At 36.4% G+C, this 19,846-nt stretch overlaps 1 protein-coding gene across 4 annotated transcripts in view; it reads right to left on the bottom strand.

Annotated features, from left to right (window-relative positions):
• Window positions 1-19,846, bottom strand: part of PLCL1 (phospholipase C like 1 (inactive)) — a 371,310-nt gene that overhangs the window by 29,360 nt on the left and 322,104 nt on the right. For all 4 annotated transcript variants that reach the window (XM_081261524.1, XM_081261526.1, XM_081261525.1 and 1 more), the window contains 2 exons: window positions 10,642-10,717; window positions 8,284-8,393 (listed from right to left, as the gene is read on the bottom strand). In XM_081261524.1, coding sequence (XP_081117650.1) covers window positions 8,284-8,393; window positions 10,642-10,717 — 186 coding nt within the window. The remainder of the gene's footprint in view (window positions 1-8,283; window positions 8,394-10,641; window positions 10,718-19,846) is intronic.

Raw genomic sequence — 19,846 nt, 5'->3', positions numbered from 1 at the left:
TTAGAGATATATTTGCTGAACGGTGTGGAACTTGGTTCCACCAAAAATAAAACAAAATTTTAAAAGTATTCTTTGCTAATTTACAGACTAGGAGCATCTTTTGTGCTTTTTACCTTCTTATTTATAAATAGTGAAGTGAAAATAAATCAATTACTTGGATTGGGAGAGAGGCTTTTATTCTGTACTAGCAAGCCAAACAGGAACAGGGTTCTAAACACGTCTAGAAGTACCTCTTCAAACACCTAGTCCCAGGATAAATATATCAAATGTACACTGATCACTTTATAAGTCCTAGTAATTTTTTCTTTGGTCTTAAAAATAACAGTCCCAACTCATTGAATATGAGCTTCAAGTTGTTTTTCTAAAAGTGATCCATCCATTCTCTCCTGTCACCACTTTCTTCCTGGTGATCAATGATTTGCATCATAAGGCAGCTAGCTAAGATCACTGGTGAGTCTAGGACTTTCTGGATTGAGTGAGTCAAAACCAGCTGCCCCTAGATTCAAACATTCAGTTTTGGCCTCATTGTTATTTTTCCCTCCCAGTTGCATTCACCGGACATTTCCAGTATGACAGATAATATAACTGTTTGCCAAAATTCCAACGTTGTTTTTATGAAAGGCAATTTTTTAAAATTTTATTTAAAATTAAAATTTAAAAATCAGTATAGCCTACAGGAGATACAGACTAGATCAATATGCAACATTCCTTTCACTAGCTACTAGGCTACTATTCTAACAATATTAGAAACTCTTTAGGTTGGTAGGTAAATTTTGAGCAAGTAAATATACAGCTAGCTGGCTAGTTAGGTGAACAAACAAGTATGGTCTGCAATAACATTTACTTATGTGGTCTTTTCTGTATAATTTGCTTTTTTACTGCAGAGTATTTAACTTATGGAATTTAGCAGACTGTAATCTATATTTCCAGGGTAGACCTTCTTTGAATTGCAAATTGACTTTAATTATCAGAACTTCTACATGTTATGTGAGTATTCTTGGTGCAGGAGACCCTTGCAGAATGAATGCAAAAAAGATCATTTTGTTTGCCAAAATTCCCAACAGGATGGCAAGTGTAGATCATTCCATTTGCAAAGAGCAGTCTGAAAAGAAGAAGATAGCAATGGGAGGGATTGTAACTGAAGACTGCAGAAAGAGTTGACACTGGGTATAATTAGGGTCTTATCGTGCCATGGGTTAAAAAAAAATCTATCAAAGGTGGTGTGAGGATCTGTAAGCAGAGAGAGAGATTCACACTATTGATAAGTTTAGTACAAAAGGACCCATGTATTTTATTTAAGAAAGAGAATGTAGTCAAGTTACAGAAAATAGTTTAATGAAAATAATATATTTCACTTAAACATAAAATGTGCAGAGCTGTAAGGACTCTAGCGATCACAGAGTCTGATCTCATTTTTAGTTAAGATATCCTAACTCCACAGAAGACAAGAGAGTTTTAAAAGATTTTATTACATACACTTAGTTGCAGATTTCTAGACTCATAGCCCAATGGAATACATTGTTCAATTTCCTTTGTGACTAAACTCTTAGATAATTCTAAAATAAAACAGAAGGGAGTTTATAACCCTAGATTATATTTTTTATGTGTTCTTAGAAAGTGTGTTCTTTGGACTTTTCAAGTTTTGCTTAAACCTTGCGAATGTTCACCTCTCAAGGATGATGATCAAGGACTCTTCAACTGCGCCCCTGAGGAAGCTCCTTTCTTCCTGCGAGCCTTTTTCGGGGAAGCTGAGGAATTTACTTCACCTCTTATTTCTAAATCTGCTCATGTTCCTTATTCAAAGAAAGAAGATTCCAGAACTCTGTTCCAAGAGCTCGGTTGATAAAGGATACATTGGGGGTCTGAGTAGCAGGACTGTGGCTGTGGAGGAGTGGGCACAGGAAGAAATACAAAAGGGAGTATGGCCTTCACTGAGTTTTTGCTGGAGTTACAGCCCTTAAACTTTCTCCATTTCATGAGGAAGTGGTGGCTGGCAACATCTGGACTAAAAGCCAGTGAACAGCAAAGTTGTCCAAGAGAAACAAGAAGAGGCTGGCTGGATTCTCGGGGGTCCAGAGTCTAGTCCTCTGCTGTGGAATTTTTGTTGTTTTCAGTGGTATCTTTCCAAGGGCTCGATTATATCCATTCACTCAGGGGTGATCAGGCCCAGGGGAGCAGATTCATGGTAGCAGAGCTCATAGGAGATGGGTCAATAAAAAAGGAAATAATTTCTTCATTCACAAAGAAAAATGTGACTTCTAAGTAGATAGGACTAGTTAAGTACTATCTCTTCCTCTGAGGTAGAGAAACATCAGTCATGACAGAGTGTTCATTATCCTGGATTCCTGAGTGTCCCTCACTGGCCTGTGACAGACATGTAATACAAGCAAGAAGTCATTGTTTTAAGACACTGAGATCTTCAGAGTTTTGCTACCCCAACACAATCTATCATATCCCTATTGATTCAGAGGCATAGAGACAAAAAAAATTTTTCCCAAGGCCACATGCTACAAAGTGTCTAGACATAGTCTATACTCTTAACCACTTTGTTTTATGTTTCTCAAGAATTGATAGTAATATCAGTATTAAGAATAGTTTATTATTAATTCATTGTTGTCTCTGGGCTTTACAAATAGCTGTTCTTTACTGAATGATTTGGCTCAAGGAGTAAAGTTAGTCTTTCTCTACCTTCTACTGTAATAGCCAGCAGCTGCCAAAGGCACTGCTGGAAAAATTCTCAATAGACAACATGGACAGCACTGGACATGTTACTTATTTATTATACCCTCACAGAAGCCCCTGGAGGCCCAGTCACCATGGCTGCTAGAAGAGTTTGGCTCAGCATCTAATGGAATGATTTAAAATATCTCTTGCCATTCAGTTGAGGGTAGGCCCATTCTCCCTCACTGATTACTCAGGGTGGGTAGATGCTTCTCTTCACATTCCTCTTCCTGATAGACCATCATCTTGTTTCCTTTCCTCTCTGATCTATCAACAATTGCAGATTCTTCACATATACTTTTTAGCTCTGTTAAAAAGTACATTACTATGGTGAAATCCATGTAATTTCCTTATATAACTCTGGGGAACTGTTAGGGCCTGAAATTTGGGGGTTTAGTGAGTGCATCTGCCTGGGTTAGAAACACAAGTATCCAAGGACGTGAAGTGAAAAGGTTTAGCCCCTGTTATTCCAAAGGAAAATGAAAATACTATTAAGTTACAAGTAGCAGGACAGACTTACACAGTGATAAAAAGCCAAAAAGTTGGTTGGAAAAGATTAGTCATATCTTTTGAACATAAATCTATAAAAGTGGTCCAGTTTTATGGCACACACTGGAATGCATTAAATTATAAGCTGGAAATCTATCCAAGGAAAATACCAATATATATTTAATAGGAGTAGCCATTGACATAGTAATAGTTTTATTCACTTTTTATTTACTATGTTATTCAACTAGTGATCAATAAAATTCATGAATCAGAAGGTTGTCACTTCTTGGTCCTTTTATTTCTTCTTTATCTCCAGTGATGACTTATTTATAGTTTTTCCCTTTATAATAAAATGCTTGCTAATTTTATTTCTTCATTACTTTGAGATACCTCTATTTGATACTTCTCCAGCCTGCTAAAATTGATTTCCTCATAAATTTTTTTTTAGAATGTAAAGATAATGGAATTTAGTTTCTTACAATAGCCAATAGGTCACGTTAGAAAAATACATATTAGGCAAGCTCACTCAGATTCTACTTTCATATTCTTTCTCATTTCAATTTTATTGCTGTAACAACCTTAAAATGAAGTTCTTTTTGTACTTAAAGAGTCAGATCACTCTGGCTTGAGTCCAAGGCCTTAAATCAATTCTATTTCATAGCATAGTGTTTTTATCGTTAAAATAGTATAAATTCATATATTTTGCAAGATATTCACTCTCATGAGTGAAATGGTTCCAAATTAAAAACAATTCGACTGTTTAATAATGTGTTGGCTAGGTAAGTGAAGTTATAGTATTTCTTTTTTGGAAGCCCCAAACAGGAACATAGAAAACAGGAAAATTTCCCATTGTGATATTTTAATATTATGTTCATAATGAAAGTGCTATGGTTGGAACATTTGTGCTCCTCCAAATTTCATGTCAAAACTTAATTCCCAATGCAACTGTGTTAAGAGGTAGGGCCTTTAGGAGGTGATTAGGCTATATGGACTTGACCTTCATGGATGGAATTAGAATCCTATAAAAAAGGTAGAGGGAATTAGCTAGCTTTTGTCTTTTTGTTCCCTTCTGACATGTGACACAGCATTCATCCCCTCCAGAAGACACAGTAACAAGGTACCATACTAGAAGCAGATTTCACCACCTTCATAATTATGAGAAATAAATTCCTGTTTATAAATCACCTAATCTCAGGTATTTTGTTATAGTAGCACAAAGAGAAAAAACACAAAACTTCTACCTGAAGGACAACAAAGAGAAAAGACAGAAAGGACTGTTACCGTGTGGGGGTGAAAAGGGGTGGAATTATCTTAGTCCAATGATTACATGGAAAGGCACTGAGGATTCAGTCATTGAGACACGCTTCATCATATCATCCCAAGTGGACATGGAAGCTATTTACAGAGTTCAGTTTTGTAAAAAAGAAAGAAAAGGAGCTACAGTTGGATATAGATGTATGGCAAAAGTGTAGGGAAATGAAAAAGATCTGCTAAGCAAATCTCTATTCTGTACTCACATGTAGTGCTAGTTATAAATTTTTAAAAACATGTATAAGAATAATACAAGGGGGAGAAATGAATTACAGTAGAGGGGGTAGAGAGAGAAGAGGGGAGGGGAAGGGAGGGGAGGGGGGATAGTAGAGGATAGGAAAGGCAGCAGAATACAACAGACAGGAGTATGTCAATATGTAAATCAATGGAAGTGTAACTGATGTGATTCTGCAATCTGTATATGGGGTAAAAATGGGAGTTCATAACCCACTTGAATCAAAGTGTGAAATATGATATATCAAGAACTATGTAATGTTTTGAACAACCAATAAAAAAAAGAAGAAAAAACATGTATAAGACCTTTCAGGGTCATCTTGATTTCAGCCTCTTTGCTAGATTCTAAGAACTAATCCCTAGGAAAATTTGAACACCGTAATTATAATTTATTCATTACATTGTAGAGTGATTTATTTTTCTTTCTGCAAATTTTTCTCCATCTTTCTAATCATTGCATGACATTATATTACTATAATACTGAACTACAGAAAACATAAGCTTAAGAATTTATTTTTTAGTCTCAGTTCAATTTGCTCTCAAGCCAGTGCCTGTTTCTACCCCTCCATGCTGCCAACACACATTTCACTGAGGGCAAAATATTTCTTATTTTTCTAGCTCTTCCCTTACTTGTTGGAAATTACACTAGAATTATATATTTTTAGAAACATGAACCCACAAATTAACTAGCATTGGTAAATTACCCTTCCTTTCTACTAGATAGTGGAGAATATTTGTCCTAATCATGAATGAGAAAACTTTCACAGTGGACAATGAGGAATTTTGCAGGTAAGACCTGCCATGTCTCCCTAATTTATGCATGTCCTAATTTGCTGAATAATCAGGATGGTTATTCCTAATTTAACTAATTAAACCCAGTAAGTCAATTGTAGAAAATTTAAAAAGACTGAGGGATGGGGGGATTTATTAAAAGACTTTGAGGAGCTCTGAAAGTCAGTAGCAAGGCTGCAGAACCAAGCAGGAGTTGAGTAAGTACTCCAGATGTAGATAGAAGTAGTAAAGAAAGAGTTTTGCAGAGGAAGCTGTCTCCTCAGAGCAGCACCACTAGAATAAAGCTCCAGCCAAGCCCAATCTCCTTTCTCTTAGCTAATAATTCAAATTCTGAGGAAGTCATCTGTCCAGCTCTTAGGGAAAGGATACCTAATTAAACAGGCTCACTGAATTCAATGGTAGGGGAGACACTGAAATATTTCCAGTGCTCGCTTCAGCAGTACATATACTAAAATTGGAATGATACGGAGAAGATTAGCATGGCCCCTGAGCAAGGATGACACGCAAATTTGTGAAGCATTCCATTAAAATACACACACACACACACACTCTCTCTCTCTCTCTCTCACACACACACACACACACACACATATATATATATTTCCAATGAAATTTCAAAGTTTGGAAAAGTCCACTACCTTTGCTTAAGTTTCTCATGCTCAAACTGAAAAACCAGCAGCTAGCTAGCTTATGAGCTACAGTAACAGATTTTTTTTTAAAAGATCTTGGAATTATTTGTACAGCATTTGCTCAGCTACATCAAGTAATCAGCTCCTGTCACCAAACCAAACACACATACAAACCTCAGAAAACACTAAATGGGATTAAGTCAGAAGTTAAGAAAGAAACAATCATGACAACAAAAATCTTGTTCCTGAAATCGTCTTCCTTACCAGAAAAACAAAAGGTAACAGCAAATATATATACTGTCTAGTTCTGTGCACTATGACTTAGATTTTTTATGTGTGTTATCTCATTTACTTTCTCATATAATCCAGAATATAGGTACTTTTGCCATGCTCAGAGAGAGCACACCCCTTGGCTAAAGTCTCATTGTCTCCAGGAATCCACACTCAGAACCTGTACTCACCACTGTACTAACTGTAGACAAGTGCATTCTTTGTAGTTCATGCCCATGGTTACAGCCACAACCATGGGCATGAATTACAAATCTCAGCTCTGCCATTTATTAACTGTGCAACTCCAAGCAAGAAGCTTCAACTTCCCTAAGCCTCAATGTTCTCCTTTGTGAGATGAGGAGGGTCCTATCAGGGTCAGCATGCATTGCTGCAAGGTCACACCATGCTGCAAGGAAGAAAGGGGAAATGTATATAAAGTTCCTGGCCTTGAATGCTGGCCACATAGTAAGTGTTGATTAGTTAATGGCCATTACTAATCTCTCTCCCTTTGTGTGCTAGTCCTAAAGGCCCGAGTAATATTCTTCACACTTATATCCCTAACACATTTCTTAGTGATTGGTGCATTAAAAGGCCCAAATAAATATCTGCTGAACAGAAAGTTTTCTGTATCAGATTCACGTTGCCATGTAATACTCTAGGGTCATACTAAGCTCCTCTTTTCATACTAAAGCCCTAGCTCATCCCTTCCCCTTGAGCAAATAATGTCTATCTTTCCCCAGGCCCTGAGACTGCTAATTTCATGAGGTCAGAGTCTGTATCTCTTTTGTTCTCCATATATCCCAAGTGCCTACCATAAAGACTAGAACATAGCAGGAGTTTAACAAATACACGTGGTCTTATTTTTTTAAGAGACATGTATGAGATATATATATATATATATATATATATATATATATATATATATATATATATATAATATAGGAGATTTGTAATTCATGCCCATATATAATCTGGAGCCAGACTGCCTGAGTTTAAAACCCAGCTCCATCATTTACCTGCTGAATGACTTTGGGTAATATATATGACCTTTCAATACCTGCATTTTCTTACCTGTAAAATGAGAATAACAAGAATAAGGCATTGTTGTATTAAACTGTTAATTCATATTAATCTCATAAAATAGCATTTGACACATAACAAGTATTCTTTACATGTCAGCAATTATTAATTTTGTTTGTGGTTGTTTCTCTCCTATCACTTTGCCAAGGATACATAATTCTGACTACCTAAATTGTTTCTCCTTTCATGTAAGAAAACATATAAAGTGTTATCTTAACTTAAAAATTCTGAAATTAATTTGCAGGAAAGAACAAATTGTAAGCTCAAGAAACTATCTCAAAACTACTTGAAAAAACAATGTATTTATAGGAATTGTCCTTAAAATAAAAATCCTGAATGGCTACAGATATTCTGCAGTGCCAGTCTCTTCCAAATCACTTTTGTTGGAACCTTCCCAGCACTTGGCATTATTCTTTCCACAAACAAGAACAGCCATATTGACTTGAACAGAAGTATTTGAGTAAACACACACACACACACACACACACATACACACACACACACATAATCACCACCACCACCAGGCAAGGAATTAGGTTTCACACACATGCTGTCCTCTATCTCATTGCCCTATTAAGGCAAAAAGCAGATCCATATCAGGATGCATCTCTACATGTCTTAGAGCATGAACTTGACCATCAGGCCACACATTACTTTAAAATCCAAATCACCATGTTTAACCACTGATGCATCTCTCCACCTTGCAGAGAGGAGGAGGGAAATAAAGGCAAAGTAGGCAGCAGGGTGTTTCATCTACCTTTAGTACCGTGATGTTCCAAGCAAAGCTCTCAGTGGCCTTGTTGAGTTTTCTTCCTTTCAGTCCTTCCTTTGCCCCCAGGTTATGAAGTTCTTCATGGAACTCCATCCCTTTGAAAAAAGAGTGGATAGGAAATAATAGTGCAAATTCAGAAAAAATGAGCATCTCAGCATAAAAAAAATATTATCAGTAAAGTATAATTTCACATCTCTGTCCTCTCAGAATTTCTAAATCTCTAAACTGAATTCTCCTTCCTATGTATTCATCCCACCAAATGACGTCCATGGGGCGGGGGACTATCAATAATCAATACAGGCTAAATTACACTTCAAACAGCAGGAACATAAGAAATTAAGCAGAAATTCTTCCAACAGGTTCCATTCATTTTGTGGAGGGCTTTTGTGTGGAAGGGTGTGATGTACAGCTATATGTGAGGGGCCTCTACCTTCCTTTTCTTTATAAGTCAGCCCTGTGGCTTCAAAGCAGGCCCTGGGACCCATGTGGATAATGATCAGTAATTAGTAAATTAATATCAACTAAAACTAAAAAGATATTCTTAAAAATAGCATTCCTGGAATCACCCAAGTGTTTCAGATTTGGGAATAGCCTTAAAGTATTTCAGTTCTACCATTTGCTCAAATTTGAATACCATTCTGGTAAAATTAGCATAACTGATTATTTACTAATAATACATAAGTATTATTAGTAAATATTGGCTTAATACTAATTTTTATTGATTTTATTAATTTTTTCATTTTTTAGTACTAATTTTAAAAAACAAAATTGTTTTACCAGTTTAACTTCATTTTAATAATCCAAGTCAATTAACATAAAAAAATTAAATACTATGAAAAACATCACCATCATCTGTTTCTATAGGTTTTGTCTTAGCACATCAGGGATGGGAATCACATTCTCTCATAGACAGCTTGTTCCATCTTTAGAGACCTGGGCCTGATATTGACTGAGCCAAAATCTTCTTCCCTGGAACTCCTCAGTGCTAGCTAAACCCAGACCAACAATTCCTAATCTCTTTCCATATAGTGCAGCTCTTTAGATACTTGAAGAAATGTTGGCAGGCAGGGGGAATCTTGAATTCTGTCCTCAACAGAATGTGTTCTAACACATTTCAGCTCACTTATGGCTCCTTTTTAAGGACAGCATCCAAGCAGAACAACTGCACTGCCTGGCTTCCCAGAATTGAACAGTGTACACAGTCCTGTATCCAGCAGTGGACACTGTACTCAGAATAGACTTGAAGAGCCCACACTGGGTAGGGATTTTCCATCATTCTTCTAGTTCTACATACTTTTATTAATGTAGCCTGAATTCCTATGTGCTGATATCACAAATATATCTCCTAACAAAGAGTATGAACATGGAGCCAGGGCTGACATTCTGGCTCCACTTACTGACTGCGTGGGTCTGAGCAAGTTCCTGAAACTCATTGGGCTTCAATTTCTTCACTGGTGAGACAGTGACAAGAGGGTTTATCTCAGGGATTGTGGTGAAGATAAATAGGTCAATACATAAATAGCTCTTAGAGAGTATTGGCATCATATAAGTATTGGATACTGTTTTTGCATTTACTGTCAACTGAAACATCTCAGCCTGCTGGTCAGTCAGTGAAGAGAACAATTTTTAAAGGTCAGCCCCACCATGTTGATATAAGATCTTGGATCATTCACTCAGTCTCCCAGAATCTCAGGTGCCTCATCTGTAAGTTGGAGATGAGGACTACATTGAAGAGTTAAGAGGACTAAGTAAGATAATGTATGTGCTTAGCATATCATATGCATATTTATAAAGCAACTGTCTCCGTTGTCAATTTCTTTACCATAACCATTATTGTTTCTGTGGTGAGAGGAGCACATGGATCCAATAAATAAAAGCATAGGAGTGCGGATGAAGATGAACATAAATAGGGGTGTATGCTCACAGACGTGTGACCCCTCCCATCCCTAAAGAAAAAAAACAAGTCTAAAATGAGGGCTGGGAAATGGGGCAAATGCCCTAGAAGATTAATAGAGTTAATCAAATCATAAAAATAAAGTAGGCTTGAAGGGGTCTCATTGAACCCTACCTCCCATACCACTAGTAATAGATTTTATTAGACTTCCAAATCACAAAAGTAGACTTAGAAACCCTTGTCTCTAGATATTTTCAGACACCACCACCACCCCCAAATACACAAATACAACCATCCAGATTTCTTCTGTAGTAAACAAAAACTTAAATGTAACTTGTAATTAAACAATGACATAAAATATTTAAATTTTAAAAGGAAGGACAGAAACTTTTAAAAAATTCTGCAAAGAATTATCATTATGGTGCTTAAACCAAATATAAAAAAATTACCTGCTTTCTGACACTGTACAATCTTTTCATGGACTGTGTCTGCCATTTCTATGAGAAACCGGCTCTCTTGAATCATCTGTCACAAAATAGACAACAACAAAAAAATGGTTGTCAGAAATCCTTAAACTGGTTCATTGAGAAGGTGACATACAGAGACACCTGTGAGATAACATCCAGTAACAGGGACATGACTTCAACCACAAGAGATGGGAGAGAGAAGGAAAATTTCTGTCCTAGCCTCTGTCCATTCTAATTTTGAGGCTGTAGTCACCCTTCTTACAATTGATCCAGTTGTATAAATGCCAAGCACACAGGGGGTGCTAAGTAAGTGATTGTTGAATAAATGCATATACATTCTTTAAGTACCAGGTCATATTATGAATGTCTCTGATACCACTGGCTTACCTCAAAGGTTACAACAATATCAAGGCAAGTGGTATTGAGACAATAGCACAAGAACCAAAATACAGAATCACCTAGTGATAAACTATAGGACTTCAGGATGCATTATTGAAGCTGCCAACTTAGATTTGGATTGCCCAAAGATGGGAGTTCTGGTTCTCTCTCTAGTGCCTTTCTGTAGTAAGAATGAGGAATGGGTCAGATTTCAGAGTGAGGAGCTCAATAGAGCTTGTAGACAATAACACTGAAATGGTTGTCTTTGCCCTCTATTTTGGGTTAGAAAGCAACATGTCTAAGGCATTTTATATAATAAATACCTCTTGGTATAGGGAAAATAAACAACTGTTCTGCTAGCAAAGAACAGAAGAATCTGTGTGTGAAGATGAGAAGCAAAATCATATCATATATCCATTTAACAAATATTTATTGAGCAGCCATGGTGGGCTCAGGGGGTACAGTGCACTAAGGAGCAAAAGATATATGTTTCTACCTCCATGAAATTCACAGTCCAACAGATAAAGTCTATTTAAATGAATGAATATAAGATTATGAGAAACAATGCAAACAAACAAAATTCCATGAGTCATATTACTTGTATTCTCTGCCAAAAACAATGACTTGTTTGACTCTGATCACTGTAAAGCTAGATACCAGTAAAGGTCTAGACTGCACAAAACTTTTAAACTGCATTAATTCTTTCAGCTCCCAAGAGAAAGTAGGACACTTGTGAACAACAATTTATCAAATGGTCAAGAGTAGCCTGAGTTATTGTGGCTTCTAAGTGAAAGGAATTTAAGGACAGAGGAAAATTTAATATGAAGTCAATCTGATTCAATTTTTTTTCAACATCTACACATGGAACATCATGTGAATAGATTTTTATTTTTAGAAGTTATCAGATGTTTAGATTAGCTAAGTAGCCGACAAAGGTTTTCAGGAAATTCACACAAGAGAAATATTAATAAGAAACAGAAAAATTCTGTAAGTTTACATAAATCAAATATATTGCTGCCATAGTTTGGATCTAAAATGTCTCTCAGAAAACTGTGTGTTAAAGGCTTTATCCCTAGAGTCAACATAGGTTTTACTCCTTTCATGCACCCCCTCCAGAGGCCTGAAAGCATTGGGCCCACCTAATAATGGACTGGAACCTTTAAAACCGTGATTGTCTCAAGTTTTTGTTATACTAACAGAAACCTATCACAATTATACATTTTAAAAATCTGGATTTTAAGGATAAAGGACTCTTAAAAATCATAATCACTTCCTGTGTTTTACAGAAAAGAAACTAAGGTTAAAAGTCATGTCATGATAAATAGAATTAATTAGTGCTGAAGCTGGAATTAGAATCCCAGCTTCCTCTATTCACCTCACTGATTGTTTCTTTTGCTGAGAAGAAGCTTTTTAGTTTGAATCCATCCCACTTATTGAGTCTTGATTTTAATTCTTGCACTATAGAAGTCTTTTTTTTTTTTTTTTAGAAAAGATTCTCTTTTATTTTTACAAGCCTGGCATTTCTCCTCAGGATTATTGGAGTCTTATTAAGGAAGTCAGGGCCTAATCCAACATGATGGAGATTTGGGCCTAATTTTTCTTCTATTATGCACACTGTCACTGATTTAATTCCTACGTCCTTGATCTACTTTGAGTTGAGTTTTGTGCATGGTGAGAGATATGGGTTTATTCACTTTATTGCATATGGAATTCCAGTTTTCCCAGCACCATTTGTTGAAGAGGCTATCTTTTCTCCAATGTATGTTTTTGGCACCTTTGTCTAATATAAGATAACTGTAATTATGTGAATTTGTCTCTGTGTCCTCTATTCTGTATCATTGGTCTATAAGTCTATTTTGGTGCCAATACCATGCTGTTTTTGTTACTATTGCTCTGTAGTATAGTTTACCACACACATCAGATAGAGCACTAATCTCTAGGATATATAAAGAACTCAAAAATCTTAACACCAAATAAATAAAAAAATAAATAGATAACCCAATCAATAAATAGACCAAGGAACTGAACAGAAACTTCTCAGAAGATGATATAAATCAATCAACAAATATATGGAAAAAACTTCACTTCTCCAGCAATTAAAGAAATGCAAATCAAAACTAAGATTTCATCTCACTTTATTCAGAATGGCAGTTATTAAGAATAAAAACAATAAGTGTTGATGAAGATGTGGGGGAAAAGGCACATTCATTCACTGCTGGTGGGACTTCAAATTGCTGTAGCCAATATGGAAAGCAGTATGGAGATTCCTTGGAAAACTATGAATGGAATCACCATTTGACCCAGCTTTATCCCACTCCTCCGTCTATACTCAAAGGACTTAAAACAGCATACTACAGACATAGCCACATCAATGTTCATAGCAGCACAATTCACAATAGCTAAACTGTGGAACCCACCTAGATGCCCTTCAGTAGATGAATGGATAAAGAAAATGTGATTTTATATATATATATATATATATATATATATATATATATATATATATATATGAATGAACACACAATGGAATATTACTCAGCATTAAAAGAGAATAAAATCATGGCATTTGCAGGTAAATGGATGGAGCTGGAGAATATAATGCTAAGTGAAGTAAGCCAATCCCAAAAAACCAATGCCGAATATTTTCTCTGATATAAAGATGCTAATTCATAATAGGGTTGGGGGAGCATGGGAGTAATGTAGAAACTTTAGATAGGGCAAAGGGGACAGAGGGTGGGGCATAGGGATAGAAATGGTGGAATGAGATGGACATCATTACCCTAAGTACATGTATGAAGACATGAATAATGTGACTCTACTTTGTGAACAACCAGAGATATGAAAAATTAAGCTCTATATGTGTAATATGAGTTGTAATGCATTTTTTGTCATATATAACAAATTAGAATTTTAAAAAATCCCAGTTTCCTGGCATCCAAACTATTTTTATTTTAAAATGCCACCTTTGGATTTTGCCTGGCCTTGCCATGCCCGCTTGAGGGTGCACAGACTTGCACACACCACACAAGCAGCCTTTTGAATCTGAAATGTGGAATTCCAAAGACACATAGTCCAGCCCTTTGGAACAAATACGAGGACATACACATAACCAATTCATTTCAAATCTGTCTTTAAAAAAATCTTTAAAAGAATAATTGGTAATTTCCTTGGATAACATATTGACTAAGCTTATATTCATTTCTTTTGGTTTTTCTCTCAGAAGAGAAAACATGACACCATTCTCTAGTAAAAAGCCCTTTACCTACTGATTGGTGACCAGTTTGTTTTCTTTGCAGTATTTAACTAAGTATCTCCTTGGTGTCAACTACAAAAGGAATATACTTCCTGCATCCCCAAAGGCCACAGCTTCTTGGTACCAACAGGAGAAGGAGGTTAGTTCTTTACCACAGCCAACTCTACTATCTAGTCTTTCAATCCCACCTCCCTTGCTTCTCCTGGAATCCCATTCTAAATGATTCTCTCTTTCTTTCATCTACAATTTCTCCCCTTGCTTCTTCCCTTCTGAATACATTATCTCTTATTTTTAAGATGGCAAACAATAGCAGAATATTTTATCCACCTTAAGTGATTGTTCTGGTCTCTCCTTAAGAAATTAGCTCATGATCATTGCTTGACTTCACGCAGCGCTCCTCTAATACTCTTAGAGTTCAACCTTGTCTCATCAGCAGTTGCTCCCTGGCCAATTCTCAGTCCTCATTCTCTCCAGCGTAGCAGTCAAAACATCTGACCACTCTTCCTTCTGGAATTCTATGACCCTAATTCTTTTACTGTTTTGCTCTTTCTCTGTCTCCTGTATTGTTTCCTATTTATATCCACACGTACAGGAATCCTCCAAGCCACCAGGCCTCAGTTCTCTACTCTTTCCCTTCTCTGCTATGATTTCATCCATTCCTAGAGCTATCAAATATTCTGCACCCCAACAAGCCCAATCCAAAAAAAAGGGATTGGGGGGGGGGGCTTGGGCCAAATGTTCTCTGTGATATGCAGATGCTGACTTACAATGTGGGTAGGGAGGAGTGGAGGTTCACTGAACTAGACAGGGGGAGTGGGGGGAAAGGAGAAGGAATGGGAAAGACAGCAGAATGAATCGGACATAACTTTCCTATGTTCATATATGAATACATGACCATGTAACTCCATATCCTGTACAACCACACGAATAGGAAGTTATACTCCATATATGTGTTATACATCAAAATACATTCTACTGTCATATATAACAAAAAAGAGCAAATACAAAAAAAAATTTAAAAAAATATTCTGCACTTGTGCATCATGACATTTTAAAGCCAATTTCTCCAACCCTGGCCTGTATCCCTAGATTCCAATGTTCTACCACATTGGTTTCCAAGGCAGGGAGGTGTTTTTATCCTGGGGCAGAAAATGGGAGGGCACAACATGGTTCACTGGGGTGTGTGATGAGACAATGAGGACTTTTATTCACATTTATTTTATCTGTAAATATTAAAAAGAAATGAAGCTTTGCAGATTAATCCTGGCCACCTTGCTAAATCATGGCCATGTGTTTCTAATATGGCCAGTGAGGCATAATGAGAAAAGAAGGTAATTGCACACTGGAGACGGGCTGACAGCAGAACTCATATTAGCTTCTTTTAGAGTACCCTAGCTTACAGCCTGGAAAGCAAGTACCACTTACATTATCTTGTTCTGAAAAAAACTAAGCCTTTCCAATGTGGGTGCTTGAAAACAAAGGGAGGTTAACAACACAAGTGCAAATGACATCTTATACTACACCCACCATGACTTCTTCCTCAGCCACCATGTGAGGTAAGAACAGTGAGTTTGATCAGATTTCAGATCTGATATGTTCCATCACATTGGAGGAGCACAGAGATTTGTATTCCTTATAAGTGAAAACATTTAAAAATACCACGGCAGTTTCTACTTGATGGGTTTTATTTTGTATATATCAGTGTTTTAGTATATACATATAGTTTATGAGTAAGTATATTCTTAATATATTTTTACTGAAAAGCTGGCTGTGCTGAGTGCTCTGCCTGCCCCCTCCAAATCCACTCTCAATTGTGCTCCGTCTTGAGGAGGTTGTTCTTTATGGGTGGCATCAAACAGGCTTCCATTGGCAATTAGTCAATGGAACCACCAACAAGGAATCAAAGGCAGAAGGCAGGAGTAGAGTGGGTACAGGAAAGTGACTTGCTCCGTGGCTCCCTGCTGGGCTGTGGTTTGAGAACTTCCTCTCTGCAAGGCCTCAGCTCCTGACAGGCACAGGTGCAGACATCTGAGGGCCAGTAACGGTTAGGTTACCCACCTAGCCCCTTTTAGTCCTAGGGATGACAGCTCACCACCTGCTAACCTTTGGGTGTTCACCAATGCTGATTCCCTATTCTGGCCCAACTGTTATAAAAACAGTCCATCTGAGTCTTTTAATCATTCTTTTTGAGTATGCTATTTACTGAGAGCTTGATATGGTACTTGAACAAAACCCTGGAGCTGCCTAAGCTACTAGACATATAATTGTGAGCCCTGCCAGTGTCCTCTCTTATCTAGTTCCCTAGACTCACATCTAAACATCCTCTCCGCCAGCATCTTTCCTACAGGTGAGTCCCCACGGCTGTCAATCACCAAGTCTTGCCCATGGAACCACCTCCATCCCTGTGCTTCCTTCCTCCCTATAACACTCCCAACTCAAGCCCTTACTCCTATTCCTGGTCTACCTTTAGATCTCTACCTTTCAAATTCTAGTTATCCTTCTAGAGGTAGCCAAATGCCACCTTTAAAAATATTTTTTCTGTTCCATTTCATTTTTCCTTCCCCCTACCCCCACAGGACCCCCACCAAATATCTCCTATTTCCAAATTCTCAAAAAACTCCCTTTGCAGCATGCAAAGATCAGTTTAAATGCCTGCTCAGCCACTGTCAGGTTCTGGTCCTTCCCACCTCATTCCTTCCTAAATACCATTTCCAGATAATCATCTTATAAAAGCACAGTGCCAGTTAATTCTTGGTCTTATCATTTTCTGCCTTGTTTATTGACAAGTAAAATTTTTCCATTCCAGAGTTTGCATCTCTCAGTGCTCCAGGCCTATTTGCCTCAATAGCCTTCCCACTATGGTTTCCCAATTCCCCTAAGTCCCAGTTGCCTGATGAATCATACTTCCTTAAATGCACCCTACTGGTTGCTCTTTCTACACATTTCTTTCTATAAGGGAAGACTTCCCTAGACATGTCCCCTGGTCAAAATCCACCAGATTTGAAAGCTTTCTTCAGTGCCCCTTTCTCCCTTGCTTTCCTAATTTCCCCTTCCTTCCCCTTGTCACCTCCAAATTTTAAGAACATTCTATTTTTTTAAAGATCTATTCATAGGATGCCTTATTTTCTATCTTGAATTATAATGTTACTTACTTTTTTATCTTCTACATCCTCACTTCCTCAGCAAACTATAATTCTAGTAGAAAAAGACCCAATATTATTTACCTCTGTTTCTCCAGATCTATTCATTTATGTAATCACTTTTTTCTAGTTTACTTTCATGATACTTATTTCTTCTTCCTATCTACTACCCACATATATATGAACAACAAAAGATTTTATTACTGATCACTTCTCAAACCTATTATTGCCTTTTTGAACTTTGATCTCTCTTTTTGTGTCTAGGTTTCTCCACTCTTTTTCTCCCAAGTTGTCTTCACTTTTCTGTAATATGAGTCCTTAATTCCCTTTTAAATTGATTACTGAAAGATAAGCATAAACCTTCAAATGAGATTATCTCTATAGAAAATACAATACTAGGGCTGGGGTTGTGACTCAGTGGTAGTGTGCTTGCCTAGCATGTGTGAGGCACTGGGTTCGATTCTCAGCACCACATACAAGCAAATAAATAAATAAAAATATTTAAAAAAAGAAAATACAATACTAAAGTATTAGAAAATAAGATAAATGTTAAAACTTCATTATTTGTTCTAGGTAAAATAAATTCAGGACCAAAATGCACAACAAACCCTATAGTTCAAGAAAGTATTTGTTACCCTATAGTATAAGAAATTTCTCTTTTTTCCCATTGTCTAGATCACTTCATAAAGAGATAGCCCAGTGTGATTTTACCTTCAAAACAAAGGAACTTCCCTTTGAGATTCCTCAGAGGATAACCTAAAGTTATAAAAGTAGTTATAAAAGTATAAAAAGACCAAATTATACCCTAAAACACCTCATCCATAATATTCTCAGAATTTAAAATCACTGCTTTATGAACTTTTCTCACTAGAGCATTTGATTTTCCTTATGATGACTGCTTGCATTATGTTAAGAAGGATCATTTTATTCAAATTATTTTTGACAGTCAACTTTCAATTATTAGTAATTATAGAGAAAACAAATAAGACAGATGGCTGAAATGTACCAATAATTCCAAACTGCATTTAAGACAACAATTTCAAACTTTCCTTCAAAGTAATTAATTTATCGGGTTGTTAGGGAAAAAAATGGTTGTTTTGAGTTTCATTTCCTTTCTATTTCTCTGATACTTATGGAAGCACTGATTAGCATATCCAATGTCTCAGCCTGAGCTCTCAGTCACTTTTGCCTGTTGTTGTAACACAAAGAGCTTCTCTTTGGTTCTGTCACATGGATATCTCCTAATGGATCTCATTTCCTTGCCAGGCTCTGTATCTAAAAGAACAGAGGTCTTACCCAGATAAAGGTTGGCATTACTTTATGTGTTAAATGTGTCCTAAGCAGAGGTATGTGGGAGACAGTAATGTTTTTACTCAGATATGGATTAAATTGTCTAACTTGTATTTTAAAAAAAAGTATTCTTCCAGCTCTTCCAGTAAGGAGTCTAATAGTGTCCCAGGATTATTGTAGACTCAATGTAACTAATAATATTGGGGGGAAAAAAGAGGGTTTTTTTATCCTTTCATAACCCAAAATCTTCTATAGATTCTAATTTTTTCCTGAATTATATCTAAATTCCTAGATCCATAGAACTTTCTATTTAGAGGTCAGCTTAAGGACAGTCTGTCATGGACAATTCCACTTTACAGATTAAAAAACTGAGCTGAAAATTAACTTGCCCAAAATCTCAAAAGCCACAGAACCAGAAAAGTAATTTAGACTAGAATCCAGACATTTTTGAGGGGCAGATCTAAAGCTTTTAAGTTTTTCTGGGATACCAGTATTACATTGAAGGGTAGAGTTGCTATTACAAGTACAAGTTGGTGATAAACAGTTAATAAAGTAGCATCCATTAACTAAAGCATCATGAAAATGTTTTTTTTTTTTTCTTTTTCTTTTTTATTTATTTATTTTTTTGTGCCCTGGGATTGCTTTTCCCTCCAAGTCTAATCAGAACACATATAAACAATTAAATATTCTTTGTATGAAACCATCATAAATGTACATAATGTGCCTCCACTACTTTTCCAGGAAGGAGTCAAGAACCTTGTAAAGGCTACTGATTGAGAATATGTGAGTCAGTACAAAGCTAATCTACTCCAGCATCTTTTTTCTCTTAAGACCATAAAAGATTCATCTATCTCTTATCTTCCTTCTAATCAAAATACTATGTTGTGATTCATTGGTTCTTCAGTGGCTCATCTGCTCACATTGTTGAAAATAAGACTTGAATTTTATTAAACTTGGTACATTTGCAAATCAGATTGCTGTTACCTATATATCTGCTAACTAGAACGGAGACAATTCCTTTAATTTTTTAGTTCCTTAAATATTTTAAATGAAACAGATAAAAACATAATTAATAGATTGGCATATTTTGTTTATAAGCAATCAACCCTGTCAAGATGGTTAGCTT

This window comes from Spermophilus citellus (assembly GCF_964194105.1).
Source record: "Spermophilus citellus genome assembly, chromosome: 11".
Classification (NCBI taxonomy): Eukaryota; Metazoa; Chordata; class Mammalia; order Rodentia; family Sciuridae; genus Spermophilus; species Spermophilus citellus.
This window is presented reverse-complemented; position numbering and strand designations above follow the sequence as displayed.